The following is a 26,464-nucleotide window of genomic DNA, read 5'->3' on the forward strand; positions in this document are numbered from 1 at the left end:
GATGCAGCTCCCAGGACTGGACACCATCTACTCCAGCAGACTCAGGAGGAAAGCAATCAGCATACCCCGGGCACTCCCTGTTTGACCCGCTGCCATCCTGCAAAAGGTTCAGGACACTAAACACCAGAACAAATAGACTGAGGAACAGCTTCTATCCCAGAGCTGTGGCCTCCATCACACCACTCCCACTGAACAAAGACTGAAACTGTCAGCAGACACAAGCACTCAAATATTTGCACTAACGGCACTTTGTGCATTACTGTGATATTCTGGTGCTGCTGAAACTTATTTTCTGCTACTTATCTATTTAATACTGTTTTTCTATTACTGTCTTGTTTTTTATCTACCACTTTATTTAATTGCCTGAGAGGAAGCCAAACAGAGTTTCATTGTACCTATGTATAATGACAATAAAGATCATTCAATTCATAATATAAGCATTTTAACCAGAGTGCAAGTGTACCATTTGTGAGCAACACCACTAATATACTGAAAATGCTTTTCAAAACTTTTATAGAACAAGAGGAGGGCCAGAAAAGAGACCAAAGAGTAACCAAAGTACGTAGTAATCAGTTGAGCCAGGGAACATAGGTGAGGTCCTGAATGAATATTTCACATCAGGATAAGGACATGGAAGATACTGAGTTCAGGGACAGGTATGTGGATAATCTTGAACAGGTCAGTATTAAGAAGTTGGTGGTCTCATCACAGTGCTAAGCAGTATTGCATCCATACTGTAGTGTCTCAATACTTCTATATTTGTGTGCTGTAGCACTTTTTTTATTCACAGTTATTTTGGAAATAACACTATTCTTTGCATTTCTGGTCAGATGCTAAATGCATTTCATTGGCTTTGTATCTGTACTCGGCACAATGACAATAAAGTTGAATCTGATCTAACCTAATTAGATGTTATGGGACCCATTAGGATTGATCCCTAGGGCTGGATGGATCCACCCCAGGTTTCTACAGGAAGCAAGGGTGAAGATAGCTGGAGCCGTAGACAGGGTGTTTTGAACCTTCATTAGCCACTGGTAAGGTGCCAGATGATTGGATTGTTAATGCTGTGCCTTTATTTAAGCAAGCAGCAGGAATAATCCAGGTAACTACAGGCAGGTGAACAGGGAAAATATTGGGGTAAATTAAGGCAGGGGCTGATCAGGGATAAGAGTCCTGATTCTGTGTGGATGGGAGATCTTGTCTCACTAATTTAACTGAGTTTTTATAGAGGAGGTAACTAAAAAGACCAATAAATGCAGGTTGTAAACCTTGTCCAGATGGACTTTTGTAAGGCATTTGACAAAATCCCATGTAGTAGGCTGGTCCAGAATGTTAAGGCACATGGGATCCAAGGTAAACTGGCTAATTGGACAAAATTGTGATATATACAAATGGGTTAGATGTGAATTCAGAAGGTATGATTCATAAGTCTGCAGATATGAAAGTTGGTATTGTTGTGGATAGCAACCAATGCCATTTCAATCTACAGCAATATTTAGATTAGATGCAAAGTTGGACAGAGCATTGGCAGATGGAATTTAATCCCAATAAGTGTGAGGTGAGGCACACAGGCGGTGTGGCATGGTGTCCAGAATGGAGTCGATGCTGCCATCCGAGGGTTTCGCTTGGCAGAAGTCAAGCTCTGTTGTAGCCGACCACAGATTTCTTTGGCTGCACTCAAAGGACACGGAGCCTCTAGCCGTGGGGTTGCCTGCTTTACAGCCACCGGGGGCAGTATAGTGCAGTTTGGTCGACTGAAGGTTTCAAATGGACTGAGGGATCTGGACTATACTTGTGTGGCTGTGTTTTTGCTAATATTCAATACGCGTTTGTATATACAAGGACAGGGCTTCAAGCCACAGTGTTGCCTAGCGGTCACTGGGGCAGGGGGAGGTCTAGACACAATAAATGCATATCCTGGGTCATTGTATTTTACTGACATTCGATATGGGTTTGTTGTCTTTCCTCTGCGAGAACTGGGCCTAAAGCTGTGACTCTTCCATTCCATGATTGTGATCTTCGGTCTGCTGTATTGTGTGAAACTGTTGGTGATGTGTTTTTGTAACACTGTCTCGTTTATCCGTATTCATGAGTGTTCGTGTCTGATCAAATGACAATTAAACTTGAATAAGGAGGACATGTACAGCGACTTAGGGTGCTAAGGTATGTTGATGAACAAAGGGAATCGGGGGTTCAAGTCCATAGCTTTCTGGAAGTAACAACACAGGTAGATAGGGAAGGTGGTACAGGGGCCTGAAGACCCACACTCAATGTTTTAGGAACAACTTCTTCCCCTCCGCTGTCAGATTCCATGGTCCTCGCTGTTCCTCTTTTACACTATTTATTTATTGTAACTTAAGTAATTTTTGTCTTGCACTGACCTGTTGCCACAAAACAACACATTTCATGACATATGTCTACGATAATTAAGCTGATATTGACTTTTTCAGTAGAGCAGTGAGCTCGTGCTACTCTACCGGAAGTGCCATCTTTTGATGTGATGTAAAACACAGGCTACTCTCACTTGGGCCCAAAGATCCCCTTTTCAAGAAGAGCACGGGATGCATCTCTGGTTGACCTAGACTGTATTCAATTCTAAGTCATCATTTGTACACAAATTGGTTGTTGCATTTTCAATATGATAAATCAATCTTCATCAACCGTAAAGAGCCTTGGAATGTCCTAGCATTGTGAAAGAATGCTAAATAAATTCATTTCTTCTTTCTTTTATCACAATTTTGTTTAAAATTGGAAGGTTTCTCAAGGGAGAAAAGTATTCTTGGGTTGCTGGATGACTGCTTAAACCACTAGTTTGCATTGTCAGAATTGATATATTATCCAATGTCCTGTACTCCACCTCCATTAACACCATGAGCTCAGGCGCCCTTTGCTATCAAACCTGCCACAAATCTGTGATAGAACATAGAACATAGAATAGTACAGCACAGCACAGGTCCTTCGGCCCACAATGTTGTGCCGACCCTCAAACCCTGCCTCCCATATAAGCCCCCACCTTAGATTCCTCCATATACCTGTCTAGTCGTCTCTTAAACTTCACTAGTGTATCTGCCTCCACCACTGATTCAGGCAGTGCATTCCACGCACCAACCACTTTCTGAGTAAAAAACCTTCCTCTAATATCCCCCGTGAACTTCCCACCCCTTACCTTAAAGCCATGTCCTTGTATTGAGCAGTGGTGCCCTGGGGAAGAGGTGCTGGCTATCCACTCTATCTATTCCTCTTATTATCTTGTACACCTCTATCATGTCTCCTCTCATCTTCCTTCTCTCCAAAGAGTAAAGCCCTAGCTCCCTTAATCTCTGATCATAATGCATGCTTTCTAAACCAGGCAGCATCCTGGTAAATCTCCTCTGTACCCTTTCCAATGCTTCCACATCCTTCCTATAGTGAGATGACCAGAACTGGACACAGTACTCCAAGTGTGGCCTAACCAGAGTTTTATAGAGCTGCATCATTACATCGCGACTCTTAAACTCTATCCCTCAACTTATGAAAGCTAACACCCCATAAGCTTTCTTAACTACCCTATCCACCTGTGAGGCAACTTTCAGGGATCTGTGGACATGTACCCCGAGATCCCTCTGCTCCTCCACACTACCAAGTAACCTGCCATTTACTTTGTACTCTGCCTTGGCGTTTGTCCTTCCAAAGTGTACCACCTCACACTTCTCCGGGTTGAACTCCATCTGCCACTTCTCAGCCCACTTCTGCATCCTATCAATGTCTCTCTGCAATCTTTGACAATCCTCTACACTATCTACAACACCACCAACCTTTGTGTCATCTGCAAACTTGCCAACCCACCCTTCTACCCCAACATCCAGGTCGTTAATAAAAATCACGAAAAGTAGAGGTCCCAGAACAGATCCTTGTGGGACACCACTAGTCACAATCCTCCAATCTGAATGTACTCCCTCCTCCACCACCACCCTCTGCCTTCTGCAGGCAAGCCAATTCTGAATCCACCTGGCCAAACTTCCCTGGATCCCATGCCTTCTAACTTTCTGAATAAGCCTACCATGTGGAACCTTATCAAATGCCTTACTAAAATCCATATAGATCACATCCACTGCACTACCCTCATCTATATGCCTGGTCACCTCCTCAAAGAACTCTATCAGGCTTGTTAGACACGATCTGCCCTTCACAAAGCCATGCTGACTGTCCCTGATCAGACCATGATTCTCTCAATGCCCAGAGATCCTATCTCTAAGAATCTTTTCCAACAGCTTCCAACAGACATAAGGCTCACTGGTCTATAATTACCTGGACTATCCCTACTACCTTTTTTGAACAAGGGAACAACATTCGCCTCCCTCCAATCCTCCGGTACCATTCCCGTGGACAATGAAGACATAAAGATCCTAGCCAGAGGCTCAGCAATCTCTTCTCTCGCCTCGTGGAGCAGCCTGGGGAATATTCCATCAGGCCCCGGAGACTTATCTGTCCTAATGTATTTTAACAACTCCAACACCTCCTCTCCCTTAATATCAACATGTTCCAGAACATCAACCTCACTCATATTGTCCTCACTGTCATCAAGTTCCCTCTCATTGGTGAATACCGAAGAGAAGTATTCATTGAGGACCTTGCTCACTTCCACAGCCTCCAGGCAATCTTCCCACCTTTATCTCTAATCGGTCCTACCTTCACTCCTGTCATCCTTTTTTTCTTCACATAATTGAAGAATGCCTTGGGGTTTTCCTTTACCCTACTCACCAAGGCCTTCTCATGCCCCCTTCTTGCTCTTCTCAGCCCCTTCTTAAGCTCCTTTTTTGTTTCCCTATATTCCTCAATAGATCCATCTAATCCTTGCTTCCTAAACCTCATGTATGGTGCCTTCTTCCACCTGACTAGATTTTCCCCCTCACTTGTCACCCATGGTTCCTTCCCCCTACCATTCCTTATCTTCCTCACCGGGACAAATTTATCCCTTACATCCCGCAAGAGATCTCTAAACATCGACCACATGTCCATAGTACATTTCCCTGCAAAAACATCATCCTAATTCAGACCCGCAAGTTCTAGCCTTATAGCCTCATAAGTCGCCTTTCCCCAATTAAAAATTTTCCTGTCCTCTTTGATTCTATCCTTTTCCATGATAATTATAAAGGCCAGGGAGCGGTGGTCACTGTCCCCCAGATGCTCACCCACTGAGAGATCTGTGACCTGACCCGGTTCCTACCCTTCCTGATCCCTACCCTTCCCTACACCGGTAGGTATGGACTACAAAGCACCTCAAGGCAACATTCCCCATATCATGGAGATAATTAAACAGTTCATTCCAATGGGTTGACCATGCCGTTCACAAGCCTGATAACGCTCTCCTGAAACAGAAGCACTGCTCCAGGTTCTGCCACAAGAAACTATCAGGTGGACAGAGAAAATGGTTCAAGGACGCTCTTAAAATCTCCTTGAAGAAATATAAACCCTCACCACCTTGGTGAATCCTTGGCCCATGACCAATCTAGATGAAGAAAGAGCTCTGTGATGCCCCTGAGAACCTGAACCTCTTCATCAGAAGCACACAAGAGTGTAAAGGCCCTAGAAGAAAGGGCATAATACCAACACTAACAGCCATCTGCCTCCTTAAGCATCTACTTCATCTCCTGTGGAAAAGTCTGCAGGTCCCACGTTGGAGACCTTATCCAGCTCAGAAATGGAAACAAGCAATCCTCAATTCCAAGGGGTTGCCTAAAAAAACCTCAATATCCACCTTGGCCCCACCTCCCCACATATACTTGTCTGAAAAAAAAATACAGATTTAAATTTTGAGAGAGAAAATTTCCACTGACCACCCCTTTCTGAATGGTCCTGTTCTGATAACATCACATTCATTATTCCAGTCTCCTTTGGGGAGGGGATGGGGAGGGAAAAGGGTATTAAGAAGGAACAAGAAATGCTTCTCTCCAATCCCTTTCAAAATCTTACAAATCTCAATCAATTTATCCATTAATTTCCACATTCTACAAAATAAATGAGTAATTTATATAATATCTTGTTACAACTTAAGCCATAGAGACCAGCCAATGTTCTGGTTAGCTGTAGAATACACCTTCCAAGAACAATTCCTTTGTTTTCTTAAGCTGCTTAGCACAGAGCAGTACACTGCAGTCTAGATTTAGTCTCACCAATGGTCTGCATTTATTCATTCATTATGTGCTGCGTCTTTTTGTATGACATGTGCGATCATGATTCTCCCTCTGTTTTTAATCTGTGGGGAAGACCCCCTTCAAATTGTTGTTCTTACTCTTTTCTCTATCCATGACCATGATTGTTCTTGGCAAATTGTTCTACAGAAGTAGTTTGCCAATACCTTCCTCGTCTTGACCACGGCCATTATCAATACTCCTCAGAGATTGTGTAGCTGGTGTCAGTGGTCACATCACCAGGACTTGTGATACACACCAGCTGCTCATACGACCATTCACCACCTGCTCCCATGACTTCATGTGGCCCTCATCGGGGGAATAAGCAAGTGCTACAGTTTGCCCAACGGTGACCTGCAGGCTAGCCTTACTCCTCCTTTAGTAGAGAGATGTCTTCATCCCACCACCCCAAGATGTTTTGCATGGCTGTAGAAAAACCTCCCTTCTGTTGTACCCTAGCTTTCTGTATTTAAAAACTAATCTGTTCCTCAAGCCCGCTAATCACCCCACCCTCCCTCCTCGGTACACCTACATCTCTCTGAACTTGGACGCTGTAGGTTGTCTCAGGTGCTTCCATGACTGACCACTTTTCTATTGCCAGATTAAGGACGTGCTTCTCCAGACCAATGCACTCGTCAGCCGTCTTTGGCCTGTGTGTGTGACACAGTTCGTTGTAGGCATATTCCAACATCTGTCGAACGCGGGCAGCCATCCCCAGTGATGGGTGGAATTCTAGTAAGTAAATCTTTTTCAAGGCGGGACTGTAAGCAGAAGAAAAAGGTTGGCAATGCTTCGTTACTTCTAGATATTTTACATAGCAATTTAATTTGGTCAACAATGTATAAAATATACCTCAATTTACTATAGTAACAGCAACACCGGTACTAGTGTTCTGTGGTTGACCTATCTCTTGCCTTTAACATAGTTTCTTTTTCAAAGAAAATTCCTCACGATGCTCTGAACACACCATCAGTGATGTAACCCGATACTGCAATATCCACCTTAGCTCCATCTCTCCACTTATACTCATCTGACAAAACAATTTCAGCTTTCAATTCTGTGAGAGAATTTCCACTGACCACCCCTTTCTGAATGGTCCTGCTCTGATACTATTACATTCATTGTTCCAGGCTCCTTTGGGGAGGGGATGGGGTGTTTCAGGTCTTTCAACATCAGACACCCTCGCTCAGACGACCCAGCCGTGGTTGATCAATCCACGACTTGTGTTCAGGTAGCACGTGCTGCAGATCCCCATGACTTGCTCTCTTCATCCAGAGCCATCCTGAAGCTTTCTCTGTTGCCTCAGTGATGTTGCTGATGGCTCTCTGCCTCCTTGTACCAGCGAGGATTCTGTGAAGAGACTGCCCAGTGAAGCCCAGGCAGCCCACTTCAATGGGAATGCACTTTGCCCTCCACCCCTGCCTCTGACGATTGCTGACCAGTTCCTTGTATCTGGCAAGCTTCCTCTCGTGGGCCTCCTCCAGACACCCCTCCCATGGCACTGTCAGCTCCAGCAGCACGATGTGTTTTGCTGCCTCTGAGACCAGGAGGATGTTGGGTCTCATGGTGGTCTTGACCACGTGCTGTGGGGACTTTAATTGTTTGTCCAGCTGCCAGTCGCAGTCACATATTACCCAAAATTAATATAACGATTTTCAAATACGGATCTGATATCACAATAAAAAGTGAGTTAACGCTTCTGAGATTACACTAGTTTAAAGAGACAGATTGAATTACCTATTGCTGCTCTTACAAACAGTTATAACTGCTCTGTGAATGAGAGGGACAATCAATTAAACATGATAATATCTGGAGTTATTTCCTTACCAACTGTTGTTAATGGCAACCGGTTGCTTAGCAATGACATTAAGTGGTAAACCAAATTCAATACCCATCTCCATCAGCTTGCTGTTCCTCCAAATCCTCTGCACGTATTCCCGCTGATCATCTATCTGCAAGTGTTGTTAACAAATAATGTTTCAGCATGGATACAGTACTCAGTGCTTACTGCATGGAAGCTGGTGTGTTAACCCAGGTTACAGCAGCACCCTCCCACTCAGCTCCCTCGCTCCTGATCAGCAAGTGAAACATCCTGAGGCCATTCCGAAGGCAGCACACTGAGACCGCTGGAGTTGAAAATGAACACAGAAAACACACCAAACTCTCCACAGGTCAGACAGGCACCTATGGAGAGAACAGACTTCACGTTCCAGGTCATTAAGCTGGGAGAAGGGGTGGCAAAGTGGCACAGCTGGGAAGAGCTGTATCCTCACAGCTACAGTGACCCAAATTCAAACCTGACATCTGGAACGAACTGTGTGGAGTTGGTACATTCTCCACATGACCATCTAGATGTCCCTTGGCTGCTTCAGTTTCTGCTCGCATCCTATAGACATGACGACTAATAGAGGGGTTAATTGTCCACTGTAAAATTGTTCCTAGCACACAAGTCTGTGGTGAATTGTCCCTGGTGTGTTGGTGAGTAGTGAATTGGCCCTAGTGCACAAGTGAGCGCTGAATTCGCCCAAGCGCGCGGGTGAGTGGTGAATTCACCTTAGTGTGTAGGTGAGCACTGAATTGGTCCTAGTGTGCGGGTGAGCGGTGAATTCACCCCAGTGTGTAGGTGAGCGCTGAATTCGCCCGAGCGCGCGGGTGAGCGGTGAATTCACCTGAGTGTGTAGGTGAGCGCTGAATTCGCCCAAGCGCGCGGGTGAGCGGTGAATTCACCTGAGTGTGCGGGTGAGCGGTGAATTCACCCTAGTGTGTAGGTGAGCGCTGAATTCGCCCGAGTGCGCTGGTGAGCAGTGAATTCGCTCTAGCGTGTAGGTGAGCACTGAATTCGCCCTAGCGTGTGGGTGAGCACTGAATTCGCCCTAGCGTGTGGGTGAGCACTGAATTCGCCCAAGCGCGCGGGTGAGCGGTGAATTCACCCGAGTGTGTAAGTGAGCGCTGAATTCGCCCAAGCGCGCGGGTGAGCGGTGAATTCACCTGAGTGTGCGGGTGAGCGGTGAATTCACCCTAGTGTGTAGGTGAGCGGTGAATTCACCCGAGTGCGCTGGTGAGCAGTGAATTCACTCTAGCGTGTGGGTGAGCACTGAATTCGCCCTAGCGTGTGGGTGAGCGGTGAATTCGCCCGAGCGCGCGGGTGAGCGGTGAATTCACCTGAGTGTGCGGGTGAGCGGTGAATTCACCCTAGTGTGTAGGTGAGCGGTGAATTCACCCGAGTGCGCTGGTGAGCAGTGAATTCGCTCTAGCGTGTGGGTGAGCACTGAATTCGCCCTAGCGTGTGGGTGAGCGGTGAATTCGCCCGAGCGCGCGGGCAAGCGGTGAATTCACCTGAGTGTGTAGGTGAGCGCTGAATTCGCCCAAGCGCGCGGGTGAGCGGTGAATTCACCCGAGTGTGCGGGTGAGCGGTGAATTCACCCTAGTGTGTAGGTGAGCGGTGAATTCACCCGAGCGCGCGGGTGAGCGATGAATTCACCCTAGTGTGTAGGTGAGCGGTGAATTCACCCGAGTGCGCTGGTGAGCAGTGAATTCGCTCTAGCGTGTGGGTGAGCACTGAATTCGCCCTAGCGTGTGGGTGAGCGGTGAATTCGCCCAAGCGCGCGGGTGAGCGGTGAATTCGCACGAGCGTGCGGGTGAGCGGTGAATTCGCCCGAGCGCGCGGGTGAGCGGTGAATTCACCCGAGCGTGCGGGTGAGCGGTGAATTCACCCTAGTGTGTAGGTGAGCGGTGAATTTACCCGAGCGCGCGGGTGAGCGATGAATTCACCCTAGTGTGTAGGTGAGCGGTGAATTCACCCGAGTGCGCTGGTGAGCAGTGAATTCGCTCTAGCGTGTGGGTGAGCACTGAATTCGCCCTAGCGTGTGGGTGAGCGGTGAATTTGCCCGAGCGCGCGGGTGAGTGGTGAATTCACCTGAGTGTGTAGGTGAGCGCTGAATTCGCCCAAGCGCACGGGTGAGCGGTGAATTCACCCGAGTGTGCGGGTGAGCGGTGAATTCACCCTAGTGTGTAGGTGAGCGGTGAATTCACCCGAGCGCGCGGGTGAGCGATGAATTCACCCTAGTGTGTAGGTGAGCGGTGAATTCACCCGAGTGCGCTGGTGAGCAGTGAATTCGCTCTAGCGTGTGGGTGAGCGGTGAATTCGCCCAAGCGCGCGGGTGAGCGGTGAATTCGCCCAAGCGTGCGGGTGAGCGGTGAATTGGTCCTAGTGTGTAGGTGAGCACTGAATTGGTCCTAGTGTGCGGGTGAGCGGTGAATTGGTCCTAGTGTGCGGGTGAGCGGTGAATTCACCCGAGTGTGCGGGTGAGCGGTGAATTCACCCGAGTGCGCTGGTGAGCGGTGAATTCACTCTAGTGTGTAGGTGAGCACTGAATTCACCCTAGTGTGTGGTGAGCGCTGAATTCACCCGAGTGCGCTGGTGAGCGGTGAATTCACCCTAGTGTGTAGGTGAGTGGTAAAACCTGGAAGGATTTGAGCACATATCTGCTCCACCATTCTGAGAGATCCTGGCTAAACTTCCACTTCAGTCCTCTGCATTAATCTCGTATTTCCCTCATCTGATTTTCTTAGCATTCAAAGATCTCTACACTGCAAAAACTAATCAGCGAGCTACCACGGCCCTCTTAGGTAGAGAGTTCTAGAGATTTGTGAACTTTTGGGTGAAGAATTAGTTTTCACATCTCATTCCTGAATGGCTCACTGATCATTTTAAGACAGTGATCCCCTAGGTATCAGTACTGGAGCCATATCTACAAGGTCTAGCACCCATCATGTTTCAATGAGATTTCCACTTATTCTAAAATCTGGATAGTATAGACTATATAATTTCATCTCAGGAATCATTCACATAAACAATTACCATACATCACAATTGTCTCCTTTCCTACACAGGGAGATCAGACCTGCTGACAACATTCCTCGTGTTTACAATCTCACCATTTAAATACAATAGGACTTCCTTATGCTTGTACTCAAATTACAATACAATGGAGGCCAACATACCCTTGGTCTTCCAATCTTCCAGTGATTCACTACCGCCTGGGTCCCTCTGAGTGCCAAGACTCTCAATTTCTCCCCATTTAATAAAAACTCTGCTTCCTTATATATTCCACGTTGTACTTCATCAAGTCTGTCTTTGCCCACCGACAGAACCTTGCGATATCACTCAGAAACCTCTCTTTATCTTCCTCACAACTCATTTCCCTGCCAGATTTGTATAATTGGGAGACTTTTATATGCTACACCTGGTCTCCTTGTCCAAGTCACTGACATCTGTTGTGAATAGCTGGGGTCCCAGCACCAATCACTCAGCATCATAGCCTGAAATAGACCCACCAACTCGTATGCTGTTTTTTCTATTAACATACCCATAATCTAAACCAGTATATTACCCCCAACAAGGAGGTTCTATTGCTGTTAATAACCTCTTGCATGACTTATTGCAGACAAGCAAGTCCAAATACTGTACTCCATATTAACTGGCTTCTCCTATTGTGTACTGCTAATCACAACCTATTTCCCCAAAGTGATTTCCCTTTCATAAATCTATGTTGAGTCTTCCCAGAGAAAATATATTCTGTAGCTGTATCTGTCCTTTAAGTATTCTGACTCACAGCACAACTAAATTCTCTTTCACTCCCCTCCACTTTGAATGACCTCCAAAGTATTCACGTTCTTAGGCAGAGATATGAAAGGCACTGAGATTCAATTAATCCATGGAGAAGGCAGAGGATAATAAGATCAGAATGAGAAAGATGGATTATTGAGATGATAAGTAACAAGTGTAATGTTAACTAGAGAAATGTTAATTGCCTGGGCCTAATGATTTGTTCCAGAGCCGCTTGCTGTAAATTGTGGTTAGATGAATAACTCAATTAGTGTGGGCTAGCTGTACTTGTCAGTGGGAGATGGGATTTGAGATGTTTAGCATGTGCTGGTAAAATCAATCACTTTTCCCCTGTGCTGCCTATTGCATTTGATTCTTTCGGTGATCTCAATAACCATCTCTTCTCTCTACTGTTCGAACATTTGTTGGAGGGCTTACTGCTCCCGACTTACAGAAGAGGCTGTCCTTCCCTCCATCAGCACAGTGTCAAAAAATCTGGCTGCCTGCTCTCACCCCACAGCCATGGCTTCCAGCCACCTTTGGAGATTTCTACCACTGGTCCCGAATGCAAAGCATCTGCCTTTGTTGGTGCATGCTGCTTGTATTGAGCATTTGCATGTTTAAGCAGCAGCCCATGAAATACAAACATATGCACCTATAAATTAGGAGAAGTGGGCCTCTCTGATCCCAGCAGACACTGGCTCAGCAAAAACACTGACAGAATGTCATTCAATTTGACATATGCTGCTCACTTACTGATGCCTCATGTACATCAGAGCAACCTAGTCCTATAGTACGCAAAGTTCAATGCACAACTATCCTGAAGAACAATTTGTCAATGGATGACTGTAATACACATCTCAAAATGTTCTCAGCTTATTCTACAATTTAACAATCATGTTTAAGTTCAAAATATATTTACTATTGAAGTGTGGCTACATCATACAAACTTGAGATTTGTCTTCTTACAGGCAGCCTCAAAACAGAGAAACCCAAAAGAACCCATAACAAAAGACCATCCAGCACTCAATATGCAGAGAGAAAACAAATTGTGCAAACAATAAAAGTAAGCAAATAGCATTTATTACTAATATAACAGATTTTAGATTTAATAGGTCTTTCTGAAACACACCTGTTTGTTCAAAATGTCCCTTATAAGTTGTAACTGAAGCTTCAGGCAGGTACATTCAGCTTGATACGTCTGCACAAAGTACTCATTGCTCAGATTAAACCGTGGACGTTGGTACATGATGTCTGTGATAACCTGAGCCAGGGCAAAGCGGTCCTCCACATCGAAGACATGCTGATAGGCTTCAAAATAACCATCCAGGAGCTGTGTAGGAATCATGTGTAAGGAAGTGCAGAGTTCCAACAGCCTATCCCAGACATCCCACCTCTCCCAGAAGTTCTGGGAGCCTCCCACATATAAATAGTGGCTCCCTGATGCCTGCAAATTATATACAATATCACAGAAATCAATTTTTTTGAGAGCAAGAGAGAGAGAAAGCAAGAGAGCGTGAGAGCGGGAGAGAGCGTGTGAGAGCGACCACGAGAGAGAGCGCGCGAGAGCAACCAGAGAGAGAGAGCGTGAGCGAGAGAGAGAGAGAGAGCACGCGCGCCATGGCAGTGTTCCAAAAAAAGAAAATATAAAACGTACGTCACCCCAGACTACACTAAAGTCTACCCCTGCCTAATAGGGATCAAAATAATGACAGTGTTGCTCGCTGCACTGTTTGCAACAGTGACTTTTCTATTGCCCATGGTGGGTTAAGACTGTAAAAGAGATGTTGAGGTGAGTTTAACAGGTGTCATTCATTCATCAGCATAGCTAACGTTATTTAAACTAGCTGGCTAGCTGCTAAGGAGCTACTCTATTGCAGACATCTCACCTCTCCCAGAAATTGATGGTGCTACCTCCCTGAAATGAGTTTTTGCAGGGTGGGATGCCTGCTATCCTTGCAATCTAATCTGTCCTTTTATCTGAACACAGTGACAATGCACACTTTACCACTGGTAAGCCATCTAGCACAAAGCCAATCCCTGTCAATACACCAAGACTCTGAGGCACACTCCAGAATACAAAACAGAGGGGAGCAAACACTGTGGAGTGTCGTTCAAGAAGCTCTGGCCTCTGTCACATGGCCCTGTTAGGCCTCCCACCTGGAAGTGATGTCAGGAACGTCATGGTGGCCTCATAGTTGCCAATGACGACATTATGGCTAATGGGATCGATGCTCCAGGAAGCAGAATAACAAAGCTGACTGGACTGATAATTTACTAGTGCTCCTGAGACGGTGAAGTATTCAATGATAATTTGTGGGTTGTGACTTTTACTCTCATCAGCCATCAATATTAGACCACTGGGATGATGAAAAGCCACCCCAGGTGATAGTTGATTTCTATACGAAAATGGTAGTCTTGGAATTTGGACATGGAACACTTTTTTTTTGTTCAGGATTGTAAATATCTACAGATAGACATGATCAACCTTTTCTGCTCTCCAAACAAAAGATTTGAATACCATTTGTCTTCAAGTCCCTTGCCCACTCTCCTTCATTAACTCAAATTTCCTCAAGCAGCAATTAACATCCTCAGTAATTATTTGGGCTAAAGAAGGTGCGATAGGAATAGGAACAGACACACAGTTGGAAATCTAACTCAATTTTTTTTGTGTTAGACCTTACTAAGGAAAAGAATGCACCAAAATCTGTCAGTGGATGGAGTGAAACTGGGTAAAGGTGAAGAGGTCAAAAGTCTGTCTACGCCCAAGGTAAACAGAGATGGGACAGAGATTGCAGGAAGAACTGGCATTATCTTCCATTTCCTCTGTGGAGAGGCCAGAGGACTGGGAAATGGTACACATAACATCTTTGTTCAAGATATTATGTGAATCAAGAACATACAAGCCAAACACAGCCGATCAGTTCCACATGGACTGGGGAAAATTTTAGAAGCAACAATGACGAACAAATACATGCACTTGAAGGAATTTGAGCTGATAAAAGAGGACGCAAGCATGAGATAAGAAAACAAGATTGAGAGGCAGCCTCCTGGACCCACAATCCTGCCCCGCCATTCAACCATGGCCATGGATAAACCTCCCAAGGCCTTGACTCCCCTTCTGTGTCAGCTCACCAGAATCTTAATTCTCTTTCCTTCAAAAGTGAACCTACCTCTCCTTTGAATACCACCCCCCCCATGAACTAATCTCCATAATAGAATATTCCAAAGATCCCAAACAAGAGAAAATATGCAGATGCTGGAAATCCAAGCAACACACACAAAATGCAGGAGGAACTCAGCAGGCCAGGCAGCATCTATGGAAAAGGGTATAGTTGACGTTTTGGGCTGAGACCATCCAGCAGAACGTTTTTCCATAGATGCTGCCTGGCCTGCTGAGTTCCTCCAGCATTTTGTCTCTATGTGTATTCTAAAGATTCACCACCTTCAGCTAAAAGAAATTCCTATGCACATTAACTTTAAATGACTACCCTTATTCCCTCGTTCAAGACTCTCACATTAGCAGAAACATCTCAGCATCTATCTTGTCATATCATGTGTTTCAATAAGATCACCTCTCATTCTTCTAAACTCTAAATGGAGCAATGTCGTAATTCAGCTGTTAGCACTATCATTTTACAGAGCCAAATATAAGATTGCTGTTCAATTCCTGCCACTGTCTGTAAGGAGATTGTGTGTTCTCCCCGTGGGTTTCCTCCAGATACAAAGGTTTCCACGGTCATGGAAAGACCATGATCGCCCGCGTCATATGACATGGCACATAACAAATGAACGAGTCACACGGTATACCAAGTTTATTGTTTGCTCATGTGCAGGAGCTTGTGATGGGTTTATCAGTCTTCTGTGTGTTGGCGCCTGGCCAAGTGGTTAAGGCGTCGGTCTAGTGATCTGAAGGTCGCTAGTTCGAGCCTCAGCTGAGGCAGCGTGTTGTGTCTTTGAGCAAGGCACTTAACCACACTTTGCTCTGCGACAACACCGGTGCCAAGCTGTATCGGCCCTAGTGCCCTTCCCTTGGACAACGTCGGTGGTGTGGAGAGGGGAGACTTGCAGCATGGGCAACTGCCGGTTTTCCATACAACCTTGCCCAGGCCTGTGCCCTGGAAACCTTCCAAGGCACAAATCCATGGTCTCATGAGACTAAGGGATGTCTTCTATTGTTTGTTTGGAGTTTGAACAACTAAGTTATAAATGGACAAGCAGAGTTAGCTCTTCAGAAATATTCAGTGCTTGTGATGACTTAGGAGAGGTATAATATTTCATGCATTGATGTGTTTATTTCCGATTTCTGCATTTCCTTCTTCTGGTTGGTTACACAATGTCAACTTCTCAATATTTTGAGAAAAAAATCACAGAGGATGATTTGCTAATTTTTTTTGTATATAAACTTCTGGTCTCATCTTTTCTATCAGTTAATTGAAGACCTGAATGGTATGCATCCTGTTACCTGCCGTTTGTGCTCCTGAAAAGCTGTTTCACACTTCCACAGGTCAAGCAAAACTGCAAATCGATCGAGAGAGAGGCGAGCCCAGCCTGGAAGGTCAACCGGCCCACACGGTGTGCCTCCCGCAGGAGGAGTTATCTGGCCTTTAAAAAGTAACAAATGGAGCGATGTTTCAGCTCACGGTAACTTACAGCAAATGAGTAACAATATCACATTTGAAATTTTTATTTGTTTATTTAGAGTCACACACGGAACAGGCCCTTCTGTCTCAATGAGCCACATCGCCCAGCCACTCAACGGATTAACACTGGCCTAATCACAGGACAAGCTGTAATGACCAACTGGTACATCTTTGGAATTTGGAGGGGATCTGGAACAGCCGGAGGAAACCTACATGCTCCCAGGAAGGAAGTACAAGATAAACTTTTCACAGATGGCATCGGAAGAACTCCGTTGCCCAGTGATACCTAAATGAAAGAAAAACTGTTAGATCCTCAAGCAGAGTCCCATCTGATAATATAAGACAACATTTACATCACTTCCACCTTAATGTTCTGACAAATCAAATATTATCCCAGGGAGCAGGGCAATATCTTTACTTCATGCATCGATGAACTGCACTGGCTTTCTTTGCGTGAGTGAGAAAAAAGATGCCAACACTGGAAAGTGTGTGAGTTCTCACATATTAGGTGACACAGGGAATGAATCAGAATCATCGGGGTTTGTCATGAAGTTTGTTAACTTTGCAGCAGCAGTACAATGCAATATATGATAAATATAGAAAAAACTGAATTATAATATATATATGTATAGTATATCAAATGGTTAAATTAAATAAGTTGTGCAAAAACAGAAATAAAAAAGTGATGTTCATGGGTTCAATGTCCATTCAGGAATCAGATGGCTGAGGGGAAGAAGCTGTTCCTGAATCACTGAGTGTGTGCCTTCAAGCGTCTGTACCTCCTTCTTGATAGTAACAATGAGAAGAGGCCCATGTGCTGGGTGTTGGGGCTCTTAGTGATGGACGCAGCCTTTTTGAGGCACCGCTCCTTGAAGATACCTGCTGTACCACAGAGGCTAGCACCCATGATGGAGCTGACTGAGTTTCCACAGTATACTTCAATCCTGTGCTGTAGCACCCCCACCATACCAGAAGGGGTGCAGCCAGTCAGAATGCTCTCCACAGTACATCTGCAGATATTTTTGAGTATTTTAGGAGGAGATACAAAAGACTGCAGATGCTGTAAGCCAGGAGCAACAATCAATCTAGTGCAGGCGCTCAGTGAGTTGAGCAGTACCTGTGGAGGAGGGAAGGGGGAGAGGAGAGGAAGTGATCCAGGACCTTGAGGCGAAACATTGTCAATTCCACCCCCACCGTACACATAGATCCTGCTCAACCTGCTGAGTTCCTCCAGCAGATTGTTTCCGGACAGTGGGAACAAATTTGATTCATGGGCTGATTCTGTCATTAAGTTTAGAGAAATATGAAATTTCCATCAATAACTGACCGGAGACTTAAACTCCAAGATGACACATCTACATGACTTACATTGGAGTAAGATAAACAGATTGAGCACTTCCTCTCTCTTCCTCAAACATAACAGCTTCCTAAGTTTATGAGTGACAGGGTGGCAGATGTTATAGCATGAGAATGTAAAAGATGATTTAGTTTTTTTTTAAAAGAGATACAGCATAGTAACAGGCCCTACCTGCCCAACAAGCCTACAATTAACCTACAAGATGACTAATAATCCTACTAGCCCATTCTCTAAATTGTGGGAGGAAGCAGGTGCACCTATAGGAAACTCATACAGTCACAGGTAGCAGGTACAGACAGCCTCGGGAAGTGAAGCTGGGTCGCTAGCGCTGTGATAGCATTAAGCTAACTACACAACCCGTGCCATCCCAAAAGCTATTGCCTTACCTTTCTCAATATATTGGGTTGCAAGCAGCAGCAGCTGAGTTTCCAACTCTTTTAAATCCTTCAGTGCCACGTCATACATCACATAAAACCCTCTCTGATCCTGGACATGAATGAAGCTGTCCTCATTCACATAGAAATCATCGTGGTTCTCGATTTCTGAGAACTCCATAAACTTGGTGAGATCCACCTATAAATGTGATCACAAAGAGTAAATAATAATTTACCAACACTTCTCATTTCTCATCTTAAGTATATGTCCCCAACTTTCTTCTAAATCCAAAGTACCGTGCTCTTTAATGGATGCAGTAGGTGGCCAAGCACACAAATGCAAGTTTCTGGAGCGGTTAATTGGCACTATTGACAAAAGGATTACCATACACTTTATCAAGCTCCCGACAAGAATTTGAAAATTTAAGAAATGTCCTCATCATTAATATGAGCAAACAACAGGATGGTTTATATTTCCACCTTCTGGCTGTTCATGGGATAAACACACAGAGAACAAGCTTACTAGTGTGCCCTACAATCTATATAATTTACATATTGTAGATTATAATTTACATATATAGTTCGATGGAACAGAGTTGGCAATGCAGAAGAGAAAAACTAATTCTAAGGAATTAAGTTGAAATTTATTATTACTTAAGAAATAAAAAAGAATTGATGAGTTAGTGAAAGTGGAAAGGTTGGCTGAAATGGAGAATAGGGTCTTTAATAACAAAATATCAATTGTACCAGATTTCTACACTGTTTTTCAGGCTTCCTTACAAAAAGTATAATCTTGTCTGTCATTTCAAATAACACAGAATACAGTTAACTTTTTGGTCAGATCAATGTTCCCTCTAAGGTGTGCGCCACACACATCTTTTGCTACTAGCGGACCAAAGAATTTAAACTGTGCACAACAGGTTGTCACCCTCTACCCCATTGGCATGTTAAGTACACCTCACGATCATACACAATCAGATTTCCTTTTCCGGTTTCTGATGTGGATGGCGTTGACAACATGGAGTTTGCAATGATTTGTCTGCATATTTTAGAACTGGCTTATTTATACTGTTTTTATTGAAGGAATTATTGATTCACTATGTCGAATTCCAAAGAAACAAAGGGCATGAAGTGCAAAAGAACTGCTAGTTCATTTAAAGCAAAATGGCTTAATGAAACAGTAGAAACTTTTACATCAAAAATTCATGAGGTCAGGAATGTGCAGCTATGAGAAATATTTATGCATAATACAAAAACTGGTGTTCCCTGCTTGTATTGTCACGATGCATAAGTTGCTGGAGAATTTGCAAGTGGCAAGAAGTGGAGTGATATCTGGAAACTTGACTTTTCAAAGCTTCATTTAGCAAGCAAATCACATATGGGTGGTTTGCAATAGCTCCAGCTAGAAAATCCTTCATTACCCGCTACAGGCCTGCTACGTGTGTTTTGTGAGAGTGCAGAAGAACAAGAGTGAAAATGATCAAACCCACAAGAGACTGAAGTTCTTATTGACAGTGTTTTGCTAGCTGTTAAAATGAATATCTTTCTATATAAAAGTCAGTGTGCACATGTTGTTGTCACTGAGCAAAAAATTGCACAGCACAAATTTTTGCTCACACTGGTCATTACAAATTGGAGGGAACATTGGGTCAGATGACTGTCATTAACATCAAATGTACCTGCCAGGTAAATGAACTGAGGAATAGGCTCTTTAATAACAAAAAACAGCACAACTTGGAACACAAAAGGTACCTATTCTATAATACATGCATTTTCTCAACAACTGGACTTGAGTTCTTGTCACAATGATTTATAGCAGAGGAAAACATAATTATTTAATTCAATGGTCTTTCCTACATTGCTTGTGTTACAGCTTACTAACCAAGGCAATGTTTCTGCTGTGCTTCCACAGTCAGTCTTTGTTGGTTAGGGTTGACTCACCGAACTGAGAAGTTCAGGTTTAATGATCATTCAACCACACATGAATACCCATGAATACAGCCAAACAAAACAGCTTTACTCCAGGACCAAGATGCAAAACACAGAACCAACATCATACAGAGCACAAGGCACATATAAGACCACAAGAAATAGAAGCAGAATTAAGCCATTCAGCCCATCGAGTTTGCTCTGCCATTTCATCCATTTCCTTCTCAATCCCATTCTCCTGCCTTCTCCCCACAGCCCTTCATGCCCTGACTAATCAAGAACCTATCCACCTCCACCTTAAATGTTCTAGTGACCTGGTCTCCACAGTCATCTATAGCAACAAATTGCACAGATTCACCACCATCTGACTAAACAAATTCCTCTTCACCTCTGTTCAAAATGGACTTCCCTCTGTTTTGAGGCGGTTCCCTCTGGCCCTAGACTCCCCCACTAAAGGGAACAGATAAGATAGCAAGCACATACAAGGAAAATACAATCACACAAAAAAAAATTGTCCAAGGCCCTGGTCCACGAATGTTGCAGAAATCTCCTGACAGCAATACCGCTCGTCTTATGCCAGCTGGTTCTTTCAATATTTTAACAATAGTCATTGTCATACTTTATTGATCCTGGGGGAAATTGGTTTTCGTTATAGTTGCACCGTAAATAATTAAGTAGTAATAAAATCATAAATAGTCAAATAGTAATATGTAAATTATGCCAGCAAATAAGTCCAGGACCAGCCTATTGGCTCAGGGTGCCTGACCCTCCAAGGGAGGAGTTGTAAAGTTTGATGGCCACAGGCAGGAATGACTTCTTATGATGCTCTGTGTTGCATCTCGGTGGAATGAGTCTCTGGCTGAATGTACTCCTGTGCCCAACCAATACATTATGTAGTGGATGGAAGACATTGTCCAAAATGGCATGTAACTTGGACAGCATCCCCTTTTCAGACACCACCGTGAGAGAGACCAGTTCCATCCCCACAACATCACTGGCCTTATGAATGAGTTTGTTGAATCTGTTGGTGTCTGCTACCCTCAGCCTGCTGCCCCAGCACACAACAACAAACATGATCGCACTGGCCACCACAGACTCGTAGAACATCCTCAGCATCGTCCGGCAGATGTTAAAGGACCTCAGTCTCCTCAGGAAATAGAGACGGCTCTGACCTTTCTTGTAGACAGCCTCAGTGTTCTTTGACCAGTCCAGTTTATTGTCAATTCGTATCCCCAGGTATTTGTAATCCTCCACCATGTCCACTCTGACCCCCTGGATGGAAACAGGGGTCACCGGTACCTTGGCTCTCCTCAGGTCTACCACCAGCTCCTTAGTCTTTTTCACATTAAGCTGCAGATAATTCTGCTCACACCATGTGACAAAGTTTCCTACCATAGCCCTGTACTCAGCCTCATCTCCCTTGCTGATACATCCAACTATGGCAGAGTCATCCGAAAACTTCTGAAGATGACAAGACTCTGTGCAGTAGTTGAAGTCCGAGGTGTAAACGGTGAAGAGAAAGAGAGACAAGACAATCCCCTGTGGAGCCCCAGTGTTGTTGATCACTCTGTCGGATACACACTGTTGCAAGCACACGTACTGTGGTCTGCCAGTCAGGTAATCAAGAATCCATGACACCAGGGGAGCATCCACCTGCATTGCTGTCAGCTTCTCCCCCAGCAGAGCAGGGCGGATGGTGTTGAACGCACTGGAGAAGTCAAAAGACATGACCCTCACAGTGCTCGCTGGCTTGTCCAGGTGGGCGTAGACACAGTTCAGCAGGTAGATGATGGCATCCTCAACTCCTAGTCGGGGCTGGTAAGCAAACTGGAGGGGATCTAAGTGTGGCCTGACCATAGGCCGGAGCGGCTCCAGAACAAGTCCCTCCAGGGTCTTCATGATGTCGGAGGTCAGTGCCACCAGTCTGTAGTCATTGAGGCCGCTGGGGCGCGGCGTCTTTGGCACAGGGACGAAGCAGGACGTCTTTCACAGCACAGGAACCCTCCGGAGCCTCAGGCTCAGGTCGAAGACATGGCGAAGTACTCCACATAGCTGAGGGGCACAGGCTTTGAGCACCCTGGTACTGACACCATCCGGTCCTGCAGCCTTGCTTGGGTTGAGACGTTTCAGCTGTCTTCTCACCTGTTCAGCTGTGAAGCCCACCGTGGTGGTTTTGTGTGGGGAAGGGGTATAGTTATGAGAGCAGGGTGGGGGACTGTGAGGAGGGGTAGGAGGGGAGAGTGGAATACGTGTTGGTTGGGGGGCAGACAACAGATGACTCATGTGGGGGATGGGCAGGGGCCACAATGTCAAATCTGTTAAAGAACAGGTTAAGTTCGTTGGCCCTGTCCACACTGCCTTCAGCTCCTCTGTTGCTAGTTTGCCGGAACCCAGTGATGGTCCTCATCCCACTCCAGACCTCTCTCATGTTGCTCTGCTGGAGTTTCCACTCAAGCTTCCTCCTGTACCTGTCTTTAGCCTCCCTGATCCTGGCTTTCAGTTCCCTCTGTATTGCCCTCAGCTCCTCCCTATTTCCATCTCTAAATGCCCTCTTTTTAGTGTTCAGGATGTCCTTAATGTCCTTTGTCACCCATAGCTTGTTACTTGAATAACAAAGGACAGTTCTTGTTGGAACATTGCAGTCCACACAGAAGTTGATGTAATCAGTGATGCACTCTGTGAGCCCATCAATATCCTCTCCATGTGGCTCACAGAGTGTCTGCCAGTCTGTCACCTCAAAACAACCCTGGAGCGCCTCATAAGCCTCCTCCGACCATTTCCTCACTGTCCTCGAGGTTGCAGGTTTACTCTTCACCAGAGGCACGTAGCAGGGTTTTAGATGCACCAGGTTGTGATCTGACCTTCCCAGTGGGGGGAGGGGAGAGGAGCTGTATGCATCCTTAACGTTAGCGTACATCAAATCCAGAGTCCTCTCCCCTCTGGTTGTACAGCTCACATACTGCATGAAGTTGGGCAGTGTTCTAGCCATGGTAACATGGCTCTGAAATGTTCTCTGACTCCTGACAAGCACCGTCAATTCGTCCATTTTATTACCCAGCCTTTCTAAATGGGAATTGGGCCTGTCACCAACATACCCCACCTTCAATTAGTAAGCATCTTTGGTGCCTGTTAATTCAGGGACCCTGCCCTCCAGCCGAAGGGATAATTACAACAGTCCCACCTCCCGGGCCAGAAACCAGTTGTCAATTACTCATTCATACATTTGTAGATTCAACAGGAAACTTTCAGAACTTGGGAATTAGCACCATCAAGTGGAGTCACACCTGGCCCATGTCTGCAGAATCACTATAGGTGATAGTGACAGCAGATGCAGGGTACTGTGCCTTCTTGTGCGACGATTTTCTTTATTTTAAATAAATACCCCTTCCCCATTTCCAAACCTTGTCTGGTCACAGCAGACAAGCTTTACACTTTATGCTTTATAGCCGCCAAACAATTGGTATTAGAACGTACAATCATCACAGCGATATTTGAGTCTGCGCTTCACACTCCCTGGATTACAAATATTAAATATTTAAAATATTGAAAATAGTTAAAATTAGTAAATATTAAAAATTTAAATTATAGATCATAAATAGAAAATAGAAAAATGGGAAGTAAGGTAGTGCAAAAAAACTGAGAGGCAGGTCCAGATATTTGGAGGGTACGGCCCAGATCCAGGTCAGGATCCGTTCAGCAGTCTTATCACAGTTGGAAAGAAGCTGTTCCCAAATCTGGCCGTACGAGTCTTCAAGCTCCTGAACCGTCTCCCGGAGGGAAGAGGGACGAAAAGTGTGTTGGCTGGGTGGGTCGTGTCCTTGATTATCCTGGCAGCACTGCTCCGACAGCGTGTGGTGTAAAGTGAGTCCACGGACGGAAGATTGGTTTGTGTGATGTGCTGCGCCGTGTTCACGATCTTCCGCAGCTTCTTCCGGTCTTGGACAGGACAACCATACCAGGTTGTGATGCACCCTAGAAGAATGCTTTCTACGGTGCGTCTATAAAAATTACTGAGGGTTTTAGGGGACAGGCCAAATTTCTTTAGTTTTCTCAGGAAGTAAAGGCGCTGGTGGGCCTTCTTGGCAGTGGACTCTGTTTGGTTGGACCAAGTCAGGTCATTTGTGATATTGACCCCGAAGAACTTAAAGCTTTTGACCTGTTCCACTTAAGGGATGATATCCAGTCTAAAAGGGGTTCCTAAATGTCTTTTTTTAAATATAAATATATATATATATATATATTTATTTATATTAAAAAAACATTTAGGAACCCCATATATATATGTATTTTTTTAAAAGCTACACTTAATCTAGCCCACACAGTAAACAAAAAGCTCTCACCCACAAATCGATGGAACTGACTACTTCATCGAGAGCTCCTGCTTCTCTTTCCTCCCACCGATCACTGCATTCCCTCCCTCTGAATGACTCACCAGCTGTCAAGGCACAGTATCTTCCCTGCACAATGCTACAAAGCACCATCCATTAAAGGTTTTGGAGGCTTTGCAGTTACTGGAAATAAAGTAAAGCGATGAAATGAGGGAGGAGGGACTAAATTAAACAGGCTGGAGGGGACGAATAGCTTCTTTTGGCCTGTAAACTTCTCACTGTCAAGCTTCAAGATGCTGAAATCCCTTCAATGAAGCTGCCTGCCTGCTGTTTAAAGTGGATTGCTGGCAGATGCTCTTACAGTAAGTACCTTGTAGTCTGCAGGTGTGTTGTGTAAGTAACCATGTGAACCTATGCCATCTGTCACACCTGAGCCACCCTTCGCTGCACTGATCCGGCTCGTGTCCTCTGCTGTGCACACCGGTTTGCCCCGATTCAGGGTTAAGCCGGTTACATTGATAGTCAGGGTTCGTTCGATCGATCTGAAGTAGTTCAGTGTTCCTAAACAGATTCGCTGCAAACAGAGAACCACAAACAAACTTTATCACCATGAGTTTACATTTAATATGGATTAATAAGATTTACAGCTTACATAGCACACAAAATGCTGGAGGAACTCAAAGTCAGGCAAGAATCTGTAGAGAGGAATAAGTAGTCGATGTGTCAGGCTGAGGCCTTTCACTGTGACTGGAAATTAAGGGAGAAGGATCCACATCTAGTCTCCAACATAAACCTCCATTTTTCTATCATCCATGTGCCTATTTAAGAGTGTCTTAAATGTTCCTAATGCACCTTGTTCTACTACCATCTCTGGGAGGGTTTTCCACACACCTACCACTGTCTGGGTAAATAAACTTACCTCTGACATCCCCTCTATACCTTGCTCCATTCACCTTAAAATTATGCTCCCAAAAATTAGCTATTTCTGCCCTGGGAAAAGGTCTCTAACTGTCCACTCAGTCTATGCCTCTTATCTTGTACATCTCTAAAGAGTCGCCTCTCATCCTCCTCTGCTCCAAAGAGAAATGTCCTAGTTTGCTCAATTGATCTTGTTAATGTATACCCTATAATCCAGGCAGCTTCCTGGTAATTCTGCTCTGTACCCTCTCTAAAACTTTCACTTCATTCCTATAGTGAGGTGACCAGAACTGAACACAATATTATAAGTGTGGTCTACACAGAGTTTTATAGAGCTGCAGCATTACCTCATGGTTCTTGAATTCAATCCCCCAGCTAATGAAGGTCAAAATACGATATGCTTTCTTAACCACCCTATCCATCTTGTGCAGCAGCTTTGAGGAATCAATGGACATGGACCCCAAAATTCTCCCGTTCCTTCACACTGCTAAGATTCTTGTCATTAAACTATTATTCTGCCTTCAAATTTGACCTTCCAAAGTGAATCACTTCACACTTTTCTGAACTGAACTCCATTTGCTACTTCTCAGCCCAGCCCTGCATCCTGTCAAATGTCCCGTTGTGACCTATAACAACCTTCTGTGCTACCTGCAACACCACCGACTTTCATGCTATCTGCAAACTTACTAACCCACCCTTCCACTTCCTCGTCTCATTTATAAAAATCACAAAGAGCAAGGGTCCCAGAACAGATCCCCGTGGAACACCAGTAGCCACTGACTTCCAGGCAGAATATGCTCCATCTATTACCATCCTCTCTGCCTTCTGTGAACAAGCTGACTCCGAATTCACACAGCTAGATTCCCCTGAATCCCAGATCTCCTGACTTTCTGAATGAGCTGACCATGGGGAACCTTTTCAAATATCTTACTAAGATCCATATACACCACATCACTGCTCTACCTTCATCAATTTGTTTTGTCCCTTCTCAAAGAATTCAATCAGGCTCATGAGGCTTGACATGCTCCTCCCAATGCTGGTTGCCATGCTGACCTCATAAGTCCTGTCTGTAAGAACATTCTTCACTAATTTGCTCACCACTGATGCAAGGTTCACTGCTCTATAATTCCAAGGGTT

At 44.8% G+C, this 26,464-nt stretch overlaps 1 protein-coding gene across 5 annotated transcripts in view; it reads right to left on the bottom strand.

Annotated features, from left to right (window-relative positions):
• Window positions 1-26,464, bottom strand: part of si:ch73-242m19.1 (uncharacterized) — a 182,325-nt gene that overhangs the window by 102,724 nt on the left and 53,137 nt on the right. For all 5 annotated transcript variants that reach the window (XR_010017039.1, XM_063040782.1, XM_063040783.1 and 2 more), the window contains 6 exons: window positions 24,780-24,983; window positions 18,165-18,351; window positions 16,244-16,383; window positions 12,911-13,111; window positions 7,998-8,122; window positions 6,703-6,931 (listed from right to left, as the gene is read on the bottom strand). Coding sequence is in view for 4 of the 5 variants with exons in the window: in XM_063040782.1 (XP_062896852.1) it covers window positions 6,703-6,931; window positions 7,998-8,122; window positions 12,911-13,111; window positions 16,244-16,383; window positions 18,165-18,351; window positions 24,780-24,983 (1,086 nt within the window). In the remaining variant the exon portion in view is untranslated. The remainder of the gene's footprint in view (window positions 1-6,702; window positions 6,932-7,997; window positions 8,123-12,910; window positions 13,112-16,243; window positions 16,384-18,164; window positions 18,352-24,779; window positions 24,984-26,464) is intronic.

Source organism: Mobula hypostoma, chromosome 2, assembly GCF_963921235.1.
Source record: "Mobula hypostoma chromosome 2, sMobHyp1.1, whole genome shotgun sequence".
In the NCBI taxonomy this organism is placed as follows: Eukaryota; Metazoa; Chordata; class Chondrichthyes; order Myliobatiformes; family Myliobatidae; genus Mobula; species Mobula hypostoma.